Source organism: Neodiprion fabricii, chromosome 7 (assembly GCF_021155785.1).
Source record: "Neodiprion fabricii isolate iyNeoFabr1 chromosome 7, iyNeoFabr1.1, whole genome shotgun sequence".
Taxonomy (NCBI): domain Eukaryota; kingdom Metazoa; phylum Arthropoda; class Insecta; order Hymenoptera; family Diprionidae; genus Neodiprion; species Neodiprion fabricii.
Window position 1 is genome coordinate 23,284,180 of NC_060245.1, and position 20,250 is coordinate 23,304,429.

At 41.7% G+C, this 20,250-nt stretch overlaps 4 protein-coding genes across 4 annotated transcripts; 2 read left to right on the forward strand and 2 right to left on the reverse strand.

Moving 5' to 3' along the window:
- Positions 1 to 262: 262 nt before the first annotated feature.
- LOC124187016 (dynein light chain Tctex-type 1) lies at positions 263 to 1,788 on the reverse strand. Its single transcript, XM_046579257.1, has 3 exons — positions 1,646 to 1,788; positions 1,323 to 1,488; positions 263 to 931 (listed from the first exon to the last, which is right to left on the reverse strand). The coding sequence occupies exons 1-3, from the start codon at positions 1,664 to 1,666 to the stop codon at positions 783 to 785; spliced, it is 336 nt and encodes a 111-aa protein (XP_046435213.1). The 5' UTR covers positions 1,667 to 1,788; the 3' UTR covers positions 263 to 782.
- Positions 1,789 to 2,176: 388 nt separating this feature from the next.
- Positions 2,177 to 3,145, forward strand: LOC124187014 (distal membrane-arm assembly complex protein 2). The gene has a single exon (XM_046579255.1). It carries the CDS (start codon positions 2,184 to 2,186, stop codon positions 3,054 to 3,056), a length of 873 nt encoding a protein of 290 aa, XP_046435211.1. The 5' UTR covers positions 2,177 to 2,183; the 3' UTR covers positions 3,057 to 3,145.
- A 13-nt stretch (positions 3,146 to 3,158) lies between these two features.
- Positions 3,159 to 5,036, reverse strand: LOC124187015 (U11/U12 small nuclear ribonucleoprotein 25 kDa protein-like). Its single transcript, XM_046579256.1, has 3 exons — positions 4,767 to 5,036; positions 3,493 to 3,761; positions 3,159 to 3,408 (listed from the first exon to the last, which is right to left on the reverse strand). The coding sequence occupies exons 1-3, from the start codon at positions 4,858 to 4,860 to the stop codon at positions 3,175 to 3,177; spliced, it is 597 nt and encodes a 198-aa protein (XP_046435212.1). The 5' UTR covers positions 4,861 to 5,036; the 3' UTR covers positions 3,159 to 3,174.
- Positions 5,037 to 5,540: 504 nt separating this feature from the next.
- Positions 5,541 to 20,200, forward strand: LOC124187011 (histone-lysine N-methyltransferase trithorax). The gene is made up of 10 exons (XM_046579248.1): positions 5,541 to 5,943; positions 6,681 to 8,019; positions 8,103 to 8,684; positions 8,822 to 9,261; positions 9,341 to 9,511; positions 9,604 to 9,999; positions 10,107 to 16,402; positions 16,494 to 16,656; positions 16,749 to 16,895; positions 16,998 to 20,200. Exons 1-10 carry the CDS (start codon positions 5,773 to 5,775, stop codon positions 17,169 to 17,171), a joined length of 9,879 nt encoding a protein of 3,292 aa, XP_046435204.1. The 5' UTR covers positions 5,541 to 5,772; the 3' UTR covers positions 17,172 to 20,200.
- Positions 20,201 to 20,250: the final 50 nt, after the last annotated feature.

Genomic DNA, 20,250 nt, shown 5'->3' on the forward strand with positions numbered 1-20,250 from the left:
ACTTGTACTAAGGATAAGTTTGTTTTATACCCGATGTAAACTTAATATGATGTTAGATATCACTGACGATTCCTATAAATATGTTTTCCGTCCTTGAAGTATTTTACTCTCACGACCCAATGAGAATATGGTTATTATTATCACTACTATTTCTATTTGATTATATAATAAAACATATTGACTGAAATAATCTCAATAATTATTTTACCATATATTTTTCAACACCTGTGAGGCTAGAAGGTTTCCAAGATGTACAAGAAAAGAATTCATAGGTTTATTTATTTACAGATGATTAGAGAGTTTGCGAAATACGACTTTACATAAATTATTTCAACATCTTCTGACTTCTTCGCATTGATTGAATGGACTTGCGCCATTTTTTCTCCTTAACAACACTAGGCATACTTGTATGCACGGTGAACAAGGCCGCTTAGAATTTGCATTAAATTTTTTAAAAGTAGGATATCAGATAGCCTTGATAATCAACACAAACATGAGAAACGAAATTGCCCTCGAAATACTATAATAACTAAAAAATGCACATTGGGGTAGCTGAAGAATAATATGAAAAAAAATTTCGTAACACGATTAGTAAAGATCTTTCGTTTGCAATGAAGAAATATTTTGTGGATCAGCAACGGCCTAGACAACTAACGCCGTTTGAAAAAATCAAATATGTTTTTAGATATCTTACGACTAAACTCAGTTAAAACTTTCTTTTCGGAGATAAACTTTACTCAATTTGATTTTGGATGGACTAGGTCAACTTTCAACGCAAAGGTTTAAATCGCCAGACCAAAAACGGACACGATACAATACATCGTTTTGTTCTCCCAGCGAACTGTGCAACTTCCATCCGTTGCATTGTCCCAAAAGCACGAACTTGCTGTATGCAAGCCTGCACCGTTCTTTTGCATGATGGTACAAGTCACTGGAATAAATGTAGTTTTATATTCCCATGACTCAGTCTCACTTGGGAAAGCGATTTATCTATATCAGCAGGCTAAAGGAATCGATCTTGACCTCGTACCCCGGAAAAAAAATGTCACCATGCTGGAGCAAAGATCAGACTGTGAAACCGAAAACAACCGAAAAGACTGCACCAAGTAAAAATATAGAGAAATATGAATGAAGTGCGTCTAAGGAGCGGCCCATCTCGTTCTATCTCCCCTCTGCCACACAGATTTCAACATTCATAAATACCGGAGGCCTTGACAATGGGTCGAGGTCATCAAAGTAATCCAAACGTAATAAGACAAAGGTACGTATAAGCAAAAGTAATGTGATAAAAAATAAAAATGAATCATCTAGCCACTACTCACCGATATATTTGTAAGGTTTCTGTAGCTTCGTGAGGTTTCCCAGGCAGGCTTCAACTACGTGAGATGTCCATTGATTAACCTTAGTGTGTTGGTAGGCGTTGCCCCCGATGGAAACCTCAATCGCATCTTTTATTATCTTACTGACATCGTCGACGACAAATTGGGTCTGAAATTGAAGAACTGCGTTAAATGCACGAAGTTTTAAATTTAAAAAAAAAAAAAAAAAAAAAAAAAAAACGAATACCTGCAAGAGCGACATAAACTCAGACCTTAACCTAAAAATCCTGCGAGCATAGACCAGTAATTAAAAAATTCCGATTTACCTCCTCCTGCATATCTTCCATGGCTAAAATTCAAACAAAATTCTGCTCTCGATCGTTAAGTTACGCTTGTAACGGGGTCAAATCGCTGATTGACCAAAGATGAGATGTCAGATGCAGAGACGCGACTAATCGGAATCAGCCAGAGCCCTTTCTACAGTTTCAATTCCGAAGCTGAGGGAGGAGAAAGAGGAGGACGAAAACTGGTATAACCTAATCCCTGTTTATTGGCTCGCCGTTGACTCTCGCCTTGTTTATTCCGTCAACTGAGGATCGGACCGGTCATCACTCATGACAGCTGTCAGGCAAGTAATAAAAGCTGAGAATCGACTCCGAAATCCGAGGAATCGACAGACCAGCCAGCGACAAGATGGCGGACCCGGTAACTCACCTAACCTAAAATCGATACATACCATGCAGAGAGTCGAAAAATAACCCGAAACGAGGGCAAAATTGAATCGAACAAAACCTCGGTCCTCGAGGATAATAGAAGTTACATCGAATTCAGACACTTGGCCGGAGGAAAAAAAGTCTCCCAAACATGCTTGCCAGGCAGGTTACTCGTCTGGGATTGCATAGGTACCAAGGATGCCGTAATTCATTGATTTTAGAACAAGTATCGAGGTCAATGAGCAAGTATGATCCCCCGGAGGAAGAGGTCCAAAAACCTAAACCGCAGTTAAAGCAGTGGCGAAGAGAGTGGGATGATGGAAGTTATAGGTTACAAACAAAATTCAAAGTTTGGGACCGCACAGGCAAAGTTGAAGGACCCACGATGGAGAAGGTGGTAGCGTTGTCGCAACCCTGGGACTTGAGCGCAGATGGGATAAAGAAATGGTGGAATCAAAAGAAGATAGAAGCAGAAAAGGAGGACCAGAAATTCATAAAACTGAGACACGAAATTCTAGGTTCCAATTTGGCCACCGGTCATTTTCTCGTCTTTCGCGGAGCCAAAGTTAAGTTTTTGGGGCAACCTGGGTGGACGGAAAGAGACGAGAAAGGAAATTACAGTTTGCCGACATCCTACGTGCCGGATTTCGTAGTGGAAGCGATCGACATAAATGGAATGAATCTTTACTACGAAGGATTGGATAACATGCGCTTCCTTAACGAACTCAAATGGCTAAGCCTTAAAGGCTGCAAGACAATCGACGACTGGTGCTTGGATAAGATGTCGAGCTATTACCCAAATCTGGAATATCTGGATATATCGGATTGTGAAAAAGTAACCGAACGTGGACTCGAAGCTCTGTACAGGATACACTCTCTCAAGAAATTGATCGTTACTAACCACCATGTTTCCCCTGCCTTTGAATTGACCTGCATGATGTTGGAGGATTGCTCTTCGCAACTAAAAGTCGACATGAGACTACCCGCGGAGAAGGATTCTGTGCCTGCAGAAGCCCAAACCTAAACGTATCGACACTAATCTAGCTTAGACTTAAATTTAACTGGGAATGAGTGTAACTTATTATATCAATGAGGATTAAAAGATAAAATTCAGACCGTTTTGTACCTAGATTTTGACACCTTTATTTTTCTCGCCGTTTCTTTACGTAATGTAGCTCCGCTTTGTTAGTCAGGCCGTAGTTCTTTATGTTTTCATTATCGTTTACCAGCTGTGTACTACCAAAGCATACGTTGTACTTTTTCCAAACATGTTTCCAGCTTATCTTCTTTGTTACCTTCTCTCTCTTCAGGGCCAAAAGCGTGTGACGTTTTATCGCCTTTTTCAAATCAAGAACCGTCGTGTTGTGAGGCGGCACCTTGTTTCAAATTATAAAGAACGGTACAAACTATTATAGCACAAAATTGCTTTGTAGAAACATGTATAATCTAGTAATATTTACCACAACAGAAAGCATCGGCAATTCTCCACGGTTCAAGTAAAGCGTAATCGCTTGACCTTGAGCAACTGCCGACTGTGACTTGATTTCCTCAACTGTAGCATCGGCTGGAATTCCCGAAAATAGAGGATCGCTCTCAATTATCTTGTTTATCGCATCTTTGGTCAGTTTGACAAGCTCGTCGTGAGCAAACTCTACAGCACCTGGTGTAGATTTATCCTTTGTCACAGAGTCATCGACCTCCGATGTTACAACGTTGCTCATTGCTGGATCTGAATGAAATTCAATCGTAAACCCATCAGTTGGGCACATGTATACAAGTATGCATTAGCATTCCTAATTTCAGTTCAAACGCATGTACTTCACTTTGCCATCGCAGGGAATGAAAGTTGATTTCAAACATTCCGTACAATCGCAATGCGTGTACATATAAGGGTCGAATAGTTTCTAATGATATAATGGATCAATTTCGCTGCCGACCTATACTCAAGTGGTATATTACGTACATACAAGTCTCTACGACGCAGCTTGATCCGCGAGTTGAGAGTAATGTAAGAAAAAAAAGGGAGAGAGAGATAGAGAGGGAGAGATTTAAAAATAAGCAGGATCATGGATCCGCTTTTAGTAACGTCCTTCATCTCGAGCCGATAAATCCTCCGGCAACAAAGCCCGGTGGAGACAAAGACAAAGTAAGCGAAAGGTATGCCATCCGCGAAACTATTGCAAATTAGAGCCGTTCCCCGTACCGAGCACGCGGCGTCTATGTTATATTCACGTATGCGCACGGACGTGTGTGAAGATGTATTCACTGTATTATACAGTTGTACGGACTCGACGTACGAATAATCGCGATAATACGTACATGCGGAGAAGCGTGATTAGATATATATAGGTGTACATATATATATATATATATAGGTATATATACTACCGACTCTACAGTGTGTGGCAGGGGACCCGCAGTCCATACACTTCTCTGACACATAGCCCGTAAAGATGAATAACATTCGCGGGAATTTATAATAGAGCTGGGTTTATTCTTGGCAGAGATTTAATAGACGGCCTGTGTGTATGTGCGTGTGTGTGCTGGTTGAAGAGCGAGGAGATAGACGTGCAAGAAGCGGCGACGAGCGGCGTTAAAGTAAAGAGTTTTCGATCGGATACTTTATATCCCGCGCGTCGTCGTCGTTTGTGGGTGATTATTTTACTTATATATATACATATGGATGTATATAAGTATATAAGTATATATGTACGTAGTAGGTTGGTATAAATACGTTTGTCTCTCGTCGCGTAGCGTCGCGTCGTTGGTACGAAATGAATCATTTCGAGGAGTAAAGTATCGCGGATGAATAATAAATTCTTTACCATTCGCGGTTGATCTAAACTCTCTCTCTCTCTTGAGTCGGAGACCGAGACGACGACGACAACAAGTGTCGGGGACGACGCTTTGAGAATTCCCCTCGTTCCCGGCCGCAGGTTTTCGTCCCTGAACCCAGATGGCCGAGAGCCGGCGAAGTCGCGCGCGGTCGTTTACACTCGTGAGTCGAGAGAGGGCGGAGAGGAGAGGGACTCTGCCTGTTGGTTTCGCCTGCTTCGCCTCCGGGGAGGGACTTCGGTAATAAAGCGCGCGTGTTTGACAAGTAGCGGCGCCGCGGCTGCTGTGCGGCTTGGATTATCGTTCGCAGTTCGGTATTACTATCGTGTGTAAGCGTATTTTCTCGTCAATTCACCGGGATGCCGGTATTATCGGAGCTGCTCGTACGTACCGCGTACGATGCATGGATGTACGGTTAGATAGGCACGTATTGTACGTCGTACGTACGTACGTACGAAACATACGTATGTATGTACATACATTGTACATACGCATGAGAACGAGAACGAGAACGAGACTCGCGTCTCGCGCGCATTTCTTAGACGAGGGGCCGAACTTTGCCGAACTGGGGTAACGAAGTTTCCCGAACCCCTCGGTAGCGCTACAAGTTCCGTGTGTGTTTCTCTCGTGTTTCTATTACGCGAGTTTCTGGTGTGTTGGTAACGTGAGTCTCTTTCTCACTCTCACTCCTTCTCTCTCTCTCTCTCTCTCTCTCTCTCTCTCCGACTCCGACTCTGGATGATTATTGTTGTGGTGGTGTAGAGTAAGCTGCTGCTGCTGCTGCTGCTGCTGCTACTACTACTGCTGGTGGTGGTGGTGGTGGTGGGCCTCGGTAAAATTGGCGTTAAAATGGAAACAGAATTTCGCTACGAGGTCGAGGTCCCGCGAGCCGAAGACAAGTGAACATGGGAAGGTCCAAGTTTCCCGGTAAACCGCCGAAAACGGTCACCAGGAAACGAATCAAGGTTCTTGGGAGACCCGAGACTACCCAAACCGACCCCGTAACCGTCGTCGCCGCCGAGAACATTTACTACGGACTGTCCCTGTTCAACGAAACCTTCGGTGACAACGAAAAGGTAATTTCTGCTTCTGTCGAACCGATGATTACGCGTCATACGCTGTCGTCGCCACCCCTCCCTTCCCCCCATGCCCCCCATAGCCTGACCCCTCAATCCCCCCCGCACGGACGTGATTTTAGACGCTTCGCGATCCTCGTCTCTGTCTTTTCACACTACACTCCGCTGATGCTCGCCTCTCTTCGTTTCAATTATTCGCCTACCTTCGTTCTCTTACCTTTTTTTTTGTATTTGTTTTTTTTTCTTCGCTATACTCCTGACGGCTCTCACTTTTTTCCGATTTTCGACGATCTTTTTGATGCGTGGATAATAGCCGCTATTCCGTATCCCCGATCCACTACGCCGATATTATACACCGAAAATGAACAACTGAACCATGAGAAGGTTAATTCATGCCACATGAGCGGCAAATGTTTTTTATGCACGTTGAGAAATTTATATCTATTTTCAAATGCTGATGACTTGATCCAATTCCTCAACGTCTTGCCAGTCGGATATCTTTCGTCGTCGATCCTAACCTCAATCCTCTGTATTTAATCGCGCGCAAAGAACGCGCGACGTTTCTCTGTTGATTGTGTTATCATTGAGCATCGCCTGAACCGTTTCTGTATGCGTGCGCAAAACTTTTCATTCACAATATCGTCAAGTTAACCGAACACGCGACTTTGATCGATAAGTGTAGATGAAAGGGTAGTTTTAAGCGAAAAGGTCTTGACTGACTGGTATTTTATTTTCAGGAACACCCACCATTTCATGGGTTTAGCAGCAAAGAAGCCAAGCTATCTGTGTGCTATGTTAAAACGCAACAGCGGGACACAGAAGTGCCTGAACAGCCTCTGAAAAAATCTCCCTCCAAGTGTAGAAAAAACATTAAAGACATTAAAAATCCTCCATTGGATGAAGAAAACGTGAGGGATGCTTCTTTGTATAAAAGTGGTTCTAACCGAATTCGGATTTCCCGAGACAGTTTGGGTAAAACAGAGTCGGATGAGGCTAGGAGAGTTTGCAGGATGAAGAATCGTAGAAGTAAAATAGCTGGTACCGAGTCTCTGAACTTGAGCAAAGCTCCAGTGCTGAAGCCTGTAAACAACATTCTGGAAAGACACCAACGAACCAGGCAACTTAGAAACAGTACAGCCAAAAGATTACTGCAAAGGGCCAAGTCTAGCGGTTCGGTTAATACTCGAAACGGCACAGGTTCGACCGGAGATAAGATTGGTACTGTGCGCAAGTTTGTTTTGCCTGTGCGAAGTGTGCATTCCTCAAGAGTAATAAAACCAAATAAAAGGTTTATAGAAGAATTGGAAGAAACTTGCATCCCGGAGAGCAGTGAGAGTCTCAATGAAAAATATCATAAAAAAGCTAAAGTGTTACCGGATAGAACCGGGGGTGAGGAGGTTGTTGATAAAGATATGAGGAAGCCTAAGAAAACTGTTCAAAATGTCACGGCTAACTCAAATATTTCAAATCACACCGTTACAACGGCTGATAACGAGTTGAAGAAACCTCAGGTTTCTACATGCAAAAACAAATCTTCCGTCAAATCTTCCCATGTCTCACCTAGCACTGCTCAGGATCCCATACCGCAATTATCTAAATCAAATACCTGTACAAGTAGCAAGCAAACTCTCATTCCTGCTAAAGTTCCTCCCGATTCCAGTACGACTAATTCAGAGTCTTCCAGAGTTCAGACTCGTTCTGGAACGCTCAGTGCAGCAGTGAATTCTCCAAGCCCAAAGGTAGCCTCTGAGCCTGTTCATAATTCAACAGATAATATGCCTGCTTTGGAAGACGTACCATCGTTAAAAGAGAGCATCGATAATATCAGTGATAAAAGCGTCTCGACATCAAACTCGCAAAGCTTGGACACAGAGAGCAACCTTTCGGAAAGTGGCAGTGAACACAGCGATCACAGTGAGGATGAACAATCGGAATGGTCAGGAATGAAGTTGAATGGCGGAAAAGTGATCCTGCGTAAGGCAAGGCTGAAGTTGGATAACAGAACGTCAGGGGGTGCTGAGGGACCGTTTTCCAACTCGAATGCCCACAGCAATTCAAGTGGAAGTTCTAATCCTGGTGAGAAACTAGTTGGAAAAAAGCATAACAGATTCTCCTTTCTAAGATTCAAACTAAAATTTTCTTCTCTCTTGACATTTCAGGCTTGGCTGCGACTGTCAAATGTGGGGTATGCGGTGCAGTACGTTTTTATCGATTTGTTAAACAGGCCCGTAAGTTTGGCATTCATAGTTGTGAGTCGTGTCGCAAATTTATTAGCAAGATGATTAAACGTCAGGCTTGCACAAAGTCTACCAACAACGCTCTTCCGGTACTTCAATGCCACAAGGGTGACGGACTCTGTCTGGTACCACCAGTCGTCAGAAGTCAGCAATGGAATCTTATGAGATGTGTATACAAAGCTAGGTGTCCGGCATGCTGGCTAAAGATGTGTCTAAAGTGTTACAATATACCTGCGGCTCTAAGGGCTGGATTGAACCTATTACTTCCACCTTTGATGAGGGATCCTTTGGCTGTCCCAGTATCCGTCCCGATGTCGGTATGTCAGGAGGAAAGCGAAGGACAAATGCAAAGATTGACGGGATGCAAATTGGGTTGGCCAGCCGAAGACAGCAGGGATAGAAGCTTGTTCAGATCAGCAACCAATTGGAACGGACTTGATATGCTGGGACAGAAAACGAGTCATCAAAATGCCGTTCCAGGAGCGCTAGGCAAATTGAAAAAATGTATGATTGCAAAAATCAATTACCACTTATTTATTTTTCATTAGAAAATTCTTGGAAATTTGTTCTCGGTTGTATTATTCTTGCATTTAAACATTGCTTATGATGAATTTAATGAATATCGAATTCCGTATTTACAGTTGACTATCCCATATCAGTATCACCAAGCAAGAAGAGAAGAAAAGATAACAGGATAAAGGTTCGAAAGAAAGTAAAAAATCCATCATTAGATCCATCGACAACAGATCAATTTTCTCAGCCCGTTAGACAGAGGCTGGAGTTGAAAGGACCTCGAGTTAAACACGTCTGCCGGAGTGCTAGTGTAGCGCTCGGCCAACCAATAGCGACATTTCCGTCCAGCGAGGGTAAAGAGGACATTGTTGAATCTGGAAAGAACATTCCAAGACTACCTAAAGATGAGGAGAAAACAGAGGAAATCAAAAAGGTCGAGGAAGTATCCAAAGAGAAGGAAATAATAAAAGCCTATCAAGAGGAAACTAACAATCAAGTACAACAACCGTCTCAAAAAAGGGTGAAGGTACAAGGGCAACAGAATCCTTCAACGCTAAACCTTCCAGTCGTAAGTTCAATAATAGTAATAAACTTGCTTACTATAATTGTTACTTTTAGACATTGAAAAATAATTTCATCACAAACAGATACGTTCTCTGCCTAAGCCTGTCGTTGATGAGGTACACACAGTTTCTATAGACTTTTGGGAACAGTACGATCCAGCTGAGGTTGGAGCCAAAGGTTTTGCACTAATCGGTTCCGAAGCCTTCCACATTCCTGCTATATGCTATCTTTGTGGCAGCGCTGGTAAAGAACCTGTAAGTGGAAACATGTTTGAACATTGTAATCTATTCAAAGAATCCATAATCTGAGTTAACATCTGAATTAACATTATTCACAATTCTTACAGCTGATTCATTGTCAGTGCTGCTGCGAGCCGTATCATGCTTTCTGTCTGGAGCCAAGCGAGTGGAATGCATGTGCTCAACCAAATTGGTGCTGTCCTCGCTGTACGATTTGTCAAACATGCCACCTGAGATCCGGTCCGAAATTGTCTTGCATTCGATGTCGCCAGTCCTTCCATCACTCCTGCCTATCAAAATCTGGGATTAGCACGAGACTGTATAGTCCTGACAGACCCTACGTGTGCCATAGTTGCATAAAATGTAAAAGCTGTGGAAGTGAAGGTGTCAGTGTTCACGTTGGCAATCTACCTCTGTGTTCTATGTGCTTCAAGCTCAGACAGCGTGGAAATTATTGCCCTCTGTGTCAAAGATGTTACGACGAAAATGACTTTGACACAAAGGTAATGGGCAGCATGATATTTTCAAATGATTTTCTATTATTCTCAACTGTTAATGTTCGTAATTGAACAATTTCAATCAGTAATTGTATTATTTTTATTTTTTGTAGATGATGGAATGCAACGAATGCTCATGCTGGGTTCATGCTCGATGCGAAGGCCTCTCGGACGAACGCTATGAAATTCTGAGCTACTTACCAGACTCTATAGAGTTTATTTGTCGCCAATGTTCACCGGACCCAAATTCTATCTGGCGAAACGCAGTTGAAGCAGAACTAAAGGCAGGTTTCATAGGTGTTATAAAATCCCTGAGTAAAAACAGAAAAGCGTGCATCGCTCTGAAGTGGAGCCCTAGAAAGGAGTGCTTGTGCAGACCGATATCTAGTGTAAGAAAGCTAGACTTCTCAGACGAAAAACTTGAGGTGTGTGTTATAAACGGCAAGGAAGTAATCAACAGGTTTGATGACTACGATGAGTGTAACAGTGAGCGTTCTACGGATGCTGATTCAAACTTGAGCGGAAATTTGAAGTCTGATAACTCCAGTAAATCTGATTTTGAAACAGATGACCAGCCCACTGATCCACCCAAGAGAGGGTTGAGGCGATTGCGACAGAAGTTTCACTTGAAAGAATGTTCCGTTAGAGTAAAAAATTGCCTCTCAAAAGAGGGGCAGGATATTTTTGATGGTAAAGACTCTGCTGTCGATATTGAAACGACACGTGGTTCTGTAATTGAGAATAAAGAGTGCCTTTGCCTTGAGCAACAAATTATTGCTAGGCCATCACCAACCTTGATGTCTGTAAAGCGTAAAGTGAATGGTAATGAATATGGGTCGTTGTTGCAGTTTCACTGTGACATGGAGCACGTAATCAATCGTGCATCTAACGAGGACCTTGTAGAAGCGTATCACAAAATTCTGTGCGAAGTATTTCCTTGGTTTCATCCAAAGCATTCGAAAATCACATCGAGCACTGGGGGCTTATCCACGCCAACAAAAGAGTCGTATTCCAAAGATAGTGAGAATTTTTTGGCTAAGCTGGATGATTCAATTCTGGAAACGTGGAAGGAGGAAGTTCTGAGGGCGCCAAAGGCTATCGCAGCGAAATCAGGAAATTTGTACCAGAATATCAACGCGCAGGACAGCAGGTCATGTTGCTTGTGCAAGGGACTTGGCGATGGATACTCTACAAGAGAAGGCCGTCTCCTTTACTGTGGGCAAAATGAATGGGTTCATGCAAATTGTGCTTTGTGGTCCAACGAGGTATTCGAGGAAATTGACGGATCACTTCAGAACGTTCACAGTGCTATATCAAGAGGTCGGTTAATACGGTGTACGGAATGTGGAAAGAAAGGAGCAAGCGTTGGTTGCTGCAGCAAGAATTGCAATGGAACGTATCATTATCCATGCGCAAGGAACATAGACCTTGCATTCAATGATGACAAAACGGTATTCTGTACTTCGCATTTATCTAACTGTTCGGACAAAACACCGCAATCTGAGGAGGACTTTGATTTAAAAAGGCCGGTTTACGTTGAGTTGGATCGGAAAAAGAAAAAATATGCTGAACCTAATAAGGTCAAGGTCATGATCGGCTCTCTCACCATCGATTGCCTTGGCACCATTGTTCCAGAGTTTTCTGACACAATTGAGAAAATAGTGCCAAGTGATTATAAGTGTTCCAGACTGTACTGGTCTACCATTAACCCTTTGAAAATTGTCAAATACTATGTTAGGACGTTTGTTCAAATATATGTACCCGAGGCAGCTGTGGATATGGAAAATAATGTCACCATTGATCACTCCGCGGAGCGAGAGGCTGAGAGCGACACCGAGAAATCTGTTGCAGTAAAACAGACGTTAGACACTCTCGTCGATTCTGTATGCAACAAGGAAGCCGATGAGAATTTAGCTGAACAGAATAACACAGATCTCTTACCACCAGAGCTGAAAGAAGCAATTTTCGAAGACCTGCCCCATGATCTATTGGATGGAATTTCGATGCAAGATATTTTTCCAAAAATGACGTATGAGGATTTTTTAGCCATGGATTTGAAAACTGATGGCGGTTTTGGTACAGATTTATTGAAAGATGAAATATTGCCAACAGAAGTAGACGAGATGATAAAACCTACCGAGAACAAAGTCTCTAAAATGGATCCATCTATGCCAGAACTCGGACCGCAGAATGATTTCTGGCTTCACCTGGAGGCAAAGAGTTCTGTTCAAGATATCGTCGACGATCTGTTTAATTCGAAAAACCAGAAATTGGGGGGCAGAGAACTAAAACGATCAAAGTCTGAAGTGATGTCCAACAATTCCGTCGTCGTTGGGGGTCCTCGGCATCACCAGAGATCCTGCAGTCTTACATGGAGCTATAAACTAGACGGGACCTACGGACCCACAATGAAGCGGAGGAAGTTACCGAAGAATTTAAACTCTACACGATCAGAAGCTGCCGTCACAGTTGTGGAGTCTCAAAACGAGCGAACGCCAATGCTGCACGAACTTCGTATACCAGAAAGTATTATGCTAACAGTGGGTAGGGCCAGTACACCCAGTATTATCTCCGAGTCTGTCAGAGAGCTTAAATACTGCATTGAAGATTCTGGCGTAACAACACGCCGCACTTCACCTCGGGATGATGGCAAAGAACACAAGAGGCTCCTCTGGCACGCAAGGCAGCACCCGAGGATTCTTCAGGTAGATGGAACGGCAGATACAGGAAGCGCAAGTGAGTGTAGCTCTCCTGAATACACAGCAGAGGATCGAGTCCCACCACTCCATTCGCTGGACGCGATTGTTCGGATCCCCCAGGTCGACGGAGCGAATGACGACTCCTCTTGCGACAGTGGAAAGTTTGACACTGGCGCCAGTTTGTACAAATATGCTTCCAGGTTTTCAAAATTGAATAGGGTTCCTCGAAAGGAGGATGGGAAGGAGCTGGTGGAGAAGTTTAATCAGAGTGACGCAGTGTCCTTCAAAATTCCGCAGCTGGATGGTGCAGATGATGTGTCTAGTGACGACGAGTGTTCATCGCCGCATTCTCAGGTTCCGAACGAATTAGGCACAAGCTTGTCAAAAAAGTACCTGCCAATACCAGACCCTGTGGATCAACCTGTAACTTGCAAGAGGTGCCGTTGCACGTACAGGACACAGGATAGCTACAACAGACATCTTGCTACCTGCGACATCATGACTACAAGTGATAGCGACTCCGAGACTATGGACAATAAACTTACGTCCCCAGATTCAAGGTTTTCACCCAGTATCGGATCTTCGATCGAATCACCGCAGTTCATTACTATGTCTCCGTCTGAAGGACATACCTTGTCATCCGAGTATTCGGATATCCAGGCTACATCTCCCGTTGAAGCTTCGGTTCCCTCGCCCCATCCTGGAATTCAAATTGAACCCATCGCACAGGCGATTATGACACCTCAAATCCACACACACGCCACGGTAGAAACTGTTCACCAAACGGTATTAACGTCGAATGATATGATTGTACAAACTCAGTATACTAGAACAACGACAACATTACCAAATGCTACAGTATTACCACAGCAGCCAGAGAGTACGGTTCAAATAACCGAAATCACAGATCGCCCGTTGATATCGAGAGACTCTGTGACCAGTATTACACAAAGCGCCATAAACGTACCCCTGACATCACCAGACAGCACAAGCTCTCAGACCATTCCAAGCCCACAAGTATCGCCAACTTTTTCATCAACTGGCGTTCAGACCAGCGCCAATGAGGCAGGAGTAAATCCTGGTGTCCAGCAAGCTAAGCTTCTGAAGCCAAAATCTCCCAGAACCCCAAAGCCCAGGGCCAAGGGCATCAAGCCCAATATATTACGAACCTCCAACGTACCACAGTCAAGCCACGTCAGGTTTCAAACGATCCAAAATAATACGCCAATTATACAGCTGCAGCAAGCCCAAAGAGCCACTGGTCCAACGGTTATTCTACAACAGGTTCCCCAGCCGAATTTGATGTCCGCATACGTGGAAGCTATGCAGCAGCAACAACAACATCAACATCAACATCACCAGCAATCGGCTCAAAACTTGCAGTATGTAGCTACGATTGGAGGGCAACACGAGACCGGTTATAAGCCACAATTTATAGCTGCCAACTCGTTGGTTCCTGGTGCTTACATCCAGGCGTCCTCTGACAATTTGTTGACGTTGCAAAATGGCGGAATATCAGTATTACCGAACGTACAAATAGCTCAACCACAGCCGACCGTTTTGGGCACTATTATCCAGCAACAACCGAGCGCCATCCAATGTGGAGTGATATCGTCGGAGCAATTGGTACTTAGTTCCACACCGGCACTTGAAATGTTCACAGATTCAACGGGGAGCATGTTTGTCCATAGCCAACCAATGTACTATGGGCTTGAGACAATAGTGAGCAATACCGTTATGTCGTCTAGTCAGTTTGTGGCCGGAGCTGTTCCTCAGGTACTTGCAAGCAGCTACCAAACTACTACGCAAGTATTTCAAGCTTCGAAACTCATGGAACCAATCGTAGACGTTCAGTCCGTGCCTAATGTTCCAAATGTTCCGTCGGTACAAACGGTCCAGAGTGTTCCTGGAGTTCCGGGAAGCTACGTGGTCGTCAATCAACCTCCACCTCCTATTGCTGAGCCAAGCAATTCCCAAATAACTATTTCAGCAAACCCGGAACAGGCTTTCGCTCCCGCGAATTGTAATCCTATACAGCATGGGCCGTGCTTACAGATAGCGGATCCTGTACAACCAATACAAGTGCCACAAATTCCGCCGATTGTCTCTAGTGCGGTTTCTCCTAGCGATATGTTGGTGGGTTGTAAACAGCAGCAACAGACATCTACGACAATACCAAGGGTTGCCGTTAGACCAAGTCCCGTTTCTCACACCTCTGTGCAGCCCCTTCAACAAATACAATCAATGCAGCCCTTGCATCAGGGACCCTGGAGAATAACTGAGCCTCTCTTTGCGTCCGAGCAACCTATCAGCAACAATATCAGACCGTACTTTGACTCTAAACATGTGTCAGAAAATACTAGCATGATAAAATCAAGCATATCTTCGAAAATGCCGCCTTTGCCGAGCCACTGTGTACCACAGAGGAATAATAATAATATTACTGTAAATAAAATGAACCACAATGATGTAAATAACGTGCATACCAGCTACGTTAATACAATGTCCAACAACAGTGTTGGTAGTTGCATTGTTAATAGTAACAGTAGTAATGGCCATTGTATTAACGTTAACATGATGAACACAAATAATGTAAACCAGATCAATTTGAACGTTTGCACAACTAATAAGATTACCATGCCAGTGAGCAACGCACCTACAAGCAGACCGATGAATCGGGTTCTGCCAATGCAGGCGATTACCTCAAAACCAGAACCAGCGGAGCAAATGCGGAAGCCTGATATTGCTGTCGAGGAACCGACTAAGCTGAACGTCCAGATTTCCAAACGCAGAGATGACATGATTGTCGAACCAGTGAAAGAACCAGATGCATCTACAAATGATTTGAGTAATAGTGATGCAATGGCATTTGATATCGAAACGATGAATAAAATGAAGGAGAACTTGAAGTTGGAACTGGATAAGGAAAAGTTACAGAATAAATCTTTGAAGATTGTCTTTCAGAAGCAGCTACAGGACGGTTCTTACAAAATAACGCAAAATATGAAAGCAGTTTCACAAAACAAAAGGACACCACAAATAACTTCAGTTGAAATTCTATCACCGAGAGAAGCTGCTAAGATTACTTCCCTACAACTTTCGCCGTTGAAGAACTTTGCGTTAAAGTCGAGCAAGATGGAGAGTAAACCAAGCTCGCTTGATAATAAAATGGACTCGCCAAAACCTAGACCTCCTCCTATAGCGGTAAAGAAACCAAGAATTGTCTCAAAGATCTTGAAACCTCCAAACAATAATCCTTCTAAATTGATGGTAAAAAAATCAATCTCAAAACGACCCAGCATGATGTACGAAATCAAATCGCAAGACGGTTTTACGCACGTTGCCTCTTCCATGTCCGAGGTCTGGGACAAAGTCTTTGAAGCTGTTCAGTCTGCACGTAGGGCTCACAACTTGCCTCCGTTACCCCACAATCCCCTTACGGAAAATCTGGGGCTGGAAAATAACGCAACTGTTTATCTGGTCGAACAATTGCCAGGCGTGAACAGGTGCACCAAGTACAAACCAAAGCTGCATAATTTAAAACCGCCAAAACCAAGCGAGATAGAAAACGACTTGTTGACAGAATGTGACAGCGGAGCTGCGAGGGCTGAATCATTCAGGGGAAGGAAGGTCCATGACATGTTCAGTTGGCTGGCATCGAGACATCGACAGCAGCCAAAAATGATTGCCATTTCAGAAAACGAATCACGGTGAATAATAACATTAATTTATTGACTTTTCAAAGATTTTTAACCCATTTACTTCAGATATTTACATTACAATCTGAACGAAATTTTCTAGGAGGGCTGCGAGCACAAATTTACCAATGGCAATGAGGTTTAGGATTCTGAAGGAAACATCTAAGGAATCTGTCGGCGTTTATCACTCACACATTCACGGGAGGGGTTTGTTTTGCTTGCGGGATATCGAGGCTGGGGAAATGGTCATTGAATACGCCGGAGAGGTAACTAATGGAGATATATAAACTCTGATGACCGATGACTTTGGTAAACCTGATACCAATGTTTTAATTCTTTATTGTTTGGCTACTTTCAGGTGATACGAGCATCATTGACGGATAAACGCGAAAAGTACTACGATAGCAAAAACATTGGATGTTACATGTTCAAAATTGATGACCACCTAGTCGTGGATGCAACGATGAAAGGGAACGCTGCTCGTTTCATCAATCACTCTTGCGAGGTGCTTGTCACAGTTGAAATAAAAAACTATGAATATTACCTAATTTTTTACATTTAATGTGGTTCCTGGAACGTATTTATGAAAAATCCTTCTCTTTTTCAGCCAAATTGCTACTCTCGAGTGGTCGACATCCTTGGTAAGAAACACATTTTAATATTTGCGCTACGTCGCATAGTGCAAGGCGAAGAGCTGACCTACGACTACAAGTTTCCCTTTGAGGATATAAAGATCCCGTGTACCTGTGGTTCCCGGAGATGTCGAAAATATCTCAATTGAGCAGCGCGTACCTGATTGGTGACATCGATAGGAAATAATGGATCGCAAATCACGAGAGCACCGCGCGTTTATTGAAATATATATCACGACAAGGTCAGTTTGCACGAATCGTAGTAGTTCTATTCTCAAAGATAATGACAAGAAAGAAGAAAACCACTATCGAATTACATATGCAGCTTTTTATTTAAATATAAACAATTGATAGGCGGAAAGAAAAGAAAAAACGAGATAGAATATAGTTAACAATATTTGAAATATTGACAGGCCAGATAATATATCTCAGCTGACGCGGCGTTGTGAAGTCGTTTTAAGGTTTACTTTTCATTTCTCTAAACGGCTACGCGTAGTAATTAATTTAAGGAGTATATACCAGTAGCAATAATAATCAATTGAATATATCTTCGGCTTGCTTTTACGCTTCAAAAGTTAATACAACTATCGTGTTAACGACCCTTTGGATACACTTTACACATGCCTGTGCTATGGCACGCAACTTATAGATTCTATGCATCGTCCACTATCGAGGCTCGCTCGTAATCAAGGCCTAATGATTGATACGCAGCAATATTCGCACTGGATCACAATCCCTTATCGCACTTTTTGGTACTTTGCGTAGACGAGCTAATTATTATACTACAGTGAAACTTCCCAACAGCGGACACCTTCGGGACTGGAAATATCGTCCGTTATTCAGAATAACATAAACGTGTAAATTGTGCCGCTGGAGATTCTTAGACTGTCCGTTGTAAAGAGAAATCCGTCATTGGGAGGTGTCCGTTAAGTGAAGTTTCACTGTATCAATGAAATTAAATTTGATTAAAAAGAGATGAAAAGTACGATAATATTACGCGGTCTAGCGTGGATATTACTGGAAACTCAATTAACCTTGTACGGGCTCAATTTTAATGCCAGATTTAAAGCTTTCTTGTAAGATATGTAATTGTTAAAAACCACACTTTGTCTCGATGTAAGTGACGAGTACCCAGTTTAACGTAAGATAGGATCGTAGGCATTAAGGAGAGAGATTGAGAATGGCAAGAAAGGATGATCTTTTTCTTTTTTTTTTGTAAAGAAAGACTATCCGAAGGTACGTCTACTTTGGCAGCGATGTGCAAAAGGTATGAATAATATTAATTATTTGTTCACTTGAGCCATACCTTATTGTTGCTGTTGTAATAGGACAGAACAAAGTCCCCTGATCTTAGTTTGGTGGTATTTTATAAAACTCCCATTGTAAGATATTTATCCCCCCCCCCCCCCCAATAACGGTAAAAAACATTCTTTTTTTTTCTCTTTTCTTTTTGTTTCTCTCTTCCCACAAAAGTGATTCGTAATATTTTTGTGTCCATTTTTCAATGGCGGGAAACTGAGAACCAGAGAGACTGCATATTCGTACTTCATTATTGTTGTATTTTCTTTTATCGTGTCCAAATTTGAATCATGTGAATGGTAAATTTATATTGAATCTGGCCAGACGATAAGTTGCCTTCGTACTAATATTAAGTACATTATTTCATACTTTAGTGATTCACTTTAATATTTACACTACGTATACACCAGCTGCTTGAGCTTAACAGGAACAAATATATACTTTAAAACTTTTGTTTTTGATCTGGGTGAGAGTATCTGCTCGAGTGGACGTGCCTTAATTTTGGTGCTCTTTGGACACCGTCAAGTGCACTTTTCACGAAAACAAAAAAAAGAAGTAAAATAAAATTTAAAAAATTTAAAAAGTAAAATAAAATGGCCTAGAGTAAGAGATAGTAGGTTGAAGCAAAGTGTTTGATAATAATGAAAAAAAAAAAAAAACAAACAAACAAACAAAAACAAAAAGAAATAATAATAATAATAATAATAATGATAATAACGTTATACAAAGATTATTGATTGCGAATTATTTAAGCCGAGTAAAATAAAGAAGCATAAATGATGGCAGGAACATTATTTGAACACGCGTTAGTCAAATGTGTTACATTTTTCGATCGGCCTGGTTTGGTACAAAATATTGTATGCGTTGTGTAAAAGGTTATAAAATGGGGGAAAAAATGGAAACTTGTTCTGGTCATGAGAAATTGCCATTTTTTTTTTCATAGTTAATTTTGAATCTTTTTTTTTTTTTTTTTTTTCCACCCTGTATTTCAACGACAATACACATGTACAATGTGCGTTGCGTTGAATTATTTTAACTTTTTTTTTTTTTGTCTTCAGCAATGCATAATTTTACCGATAACAATTTATAATAATAATAATAATAATTATAATAATTGTATTCGAGGATGACGATGATAAAGGAGAAGAAGAATATTGTTAATATAATGATAATTAAGTTTTAATCTGTAAAGACGATTCATATACGAAATAAGAAAGGTAATAATTTACATGAAAATATAATAGCAATGTTAGATATTTTATTGATATTTATTGATTACAAAGACGATTTTCATGGTCTAAGATGAAAAAGTAATAATAATAATAATAATAATAATAATAATAATTTTAAATAAAAAAAAAATTTAATTTAGCAAACATTGGAAGGGGTAAGCGAATTGGGCTAATAGGCTTAACTGTTGAGCAGATATTCGTTTTTATTTTATTTCAACTTTTTATTTTTGACCTTCTCCTGTACCTTTAATCATTGTGTGTTTCCAATTTGACTTTTATCACATCCACCGCGCGTATGTACAATATAAATTATACACCCACAGACATACACACTGCACCGTATACACAATATTTTAAGCTTTATTATTTCTAACAATTGTATAGTTTAATTATGCTTAGAGTCTATATTAACAATTATATACACAAGTTATACGAATTGTTATAAAATTACTAGGAAAAACGGTAAAACACCTACATTTAATCTCCTTGTAAAATGTTCCATTCGTGGAAAAGGGGGAGAAAAAGAAAATGTACGAGACAATTTCGACGAATTTATTAAGACCGTGACCACAGTCCGTCCTCACAGCAAGAGACAGGACCGCTCGTGAATTGCTATAATTTTACAAAAATAAACTGACGATGAGATAGACACGTGTTGAATTCCCCCTTTATGCCGACCGACGAGTCACTCGGTCGT

Excerpts from the sequence above, each read along its gene's own strand:
- LOC124187016 (XM_046579257.1), bottom strand. The coding sequence starts at position 1,666 with ATGGAAGATATGCAGGAGGAG. Across the intron at positions 1,489-1,645 it reads TGGAAGATATGCAGGAGGAG|ACCCAATTTGTCGTCGACGA; the intron begins GTAAATCGGAAT and ends CTTCAATTTCAG. Across the intron at positions 932-1,322 it reads GAAACCTTACAAATATATCG|TGACTTGTACCATCATGCAA; the intron begins GTGAGTAGTGGC and ends CATTTATTCCAG.
- LOC124187014 (XM_046579255.1), top strand. The coding sequence starts at position 2,184 with ATGCTTGCCAGGCAGGTTACTCGTCTGGGATTGCATAGGTACCAAGGA.
- LOC124187015 (XM_046579256.1), bottom strand. The coding sequence starts at position 4,860 with ATGGTAAAGAATTTATTATTCATCCGCGATACTTTACTCCTCGAAATG. Across the intron at positions 3,762-4,766 it reads CTACGCGACGAGAGACAAAC|ATCCAGCAATGAGCAACGTT; the intron begins GTATTTATACCA and ends AATTTCATTCAG. Across the intron at positions 3,409-3,492 it reads TGCCGATGCTTTCTGTTGTG|GTGCCGCCTCACAACACGAC; the intron begins GTAAATATTACT and ends ATTTGAAACAAG.
- LOC124187011 (XM_046579248.1), top strand. The coding sequence starts at position 5,773 with ATGGGAAGGTCCAAGTTTCCCGGTAAACCGCCGAAAACGGTCACCAGG. Across the intron at positions 5,944-6,680 it reads CCTTCGGTGACAACGAAAAG|GAACACCCACCATTTCATGG; the intron begins GTAATTTCTGCT and ends TTTTATTTTCAG. Across the intron at positions 9,512-9,603 it reads GCAGCGCTGGTAAAGAACCT|CTGATTCATTGTCAGTGCTG; the intron begins GTAAGTGGAAAC and ends CAATTCTTACAG.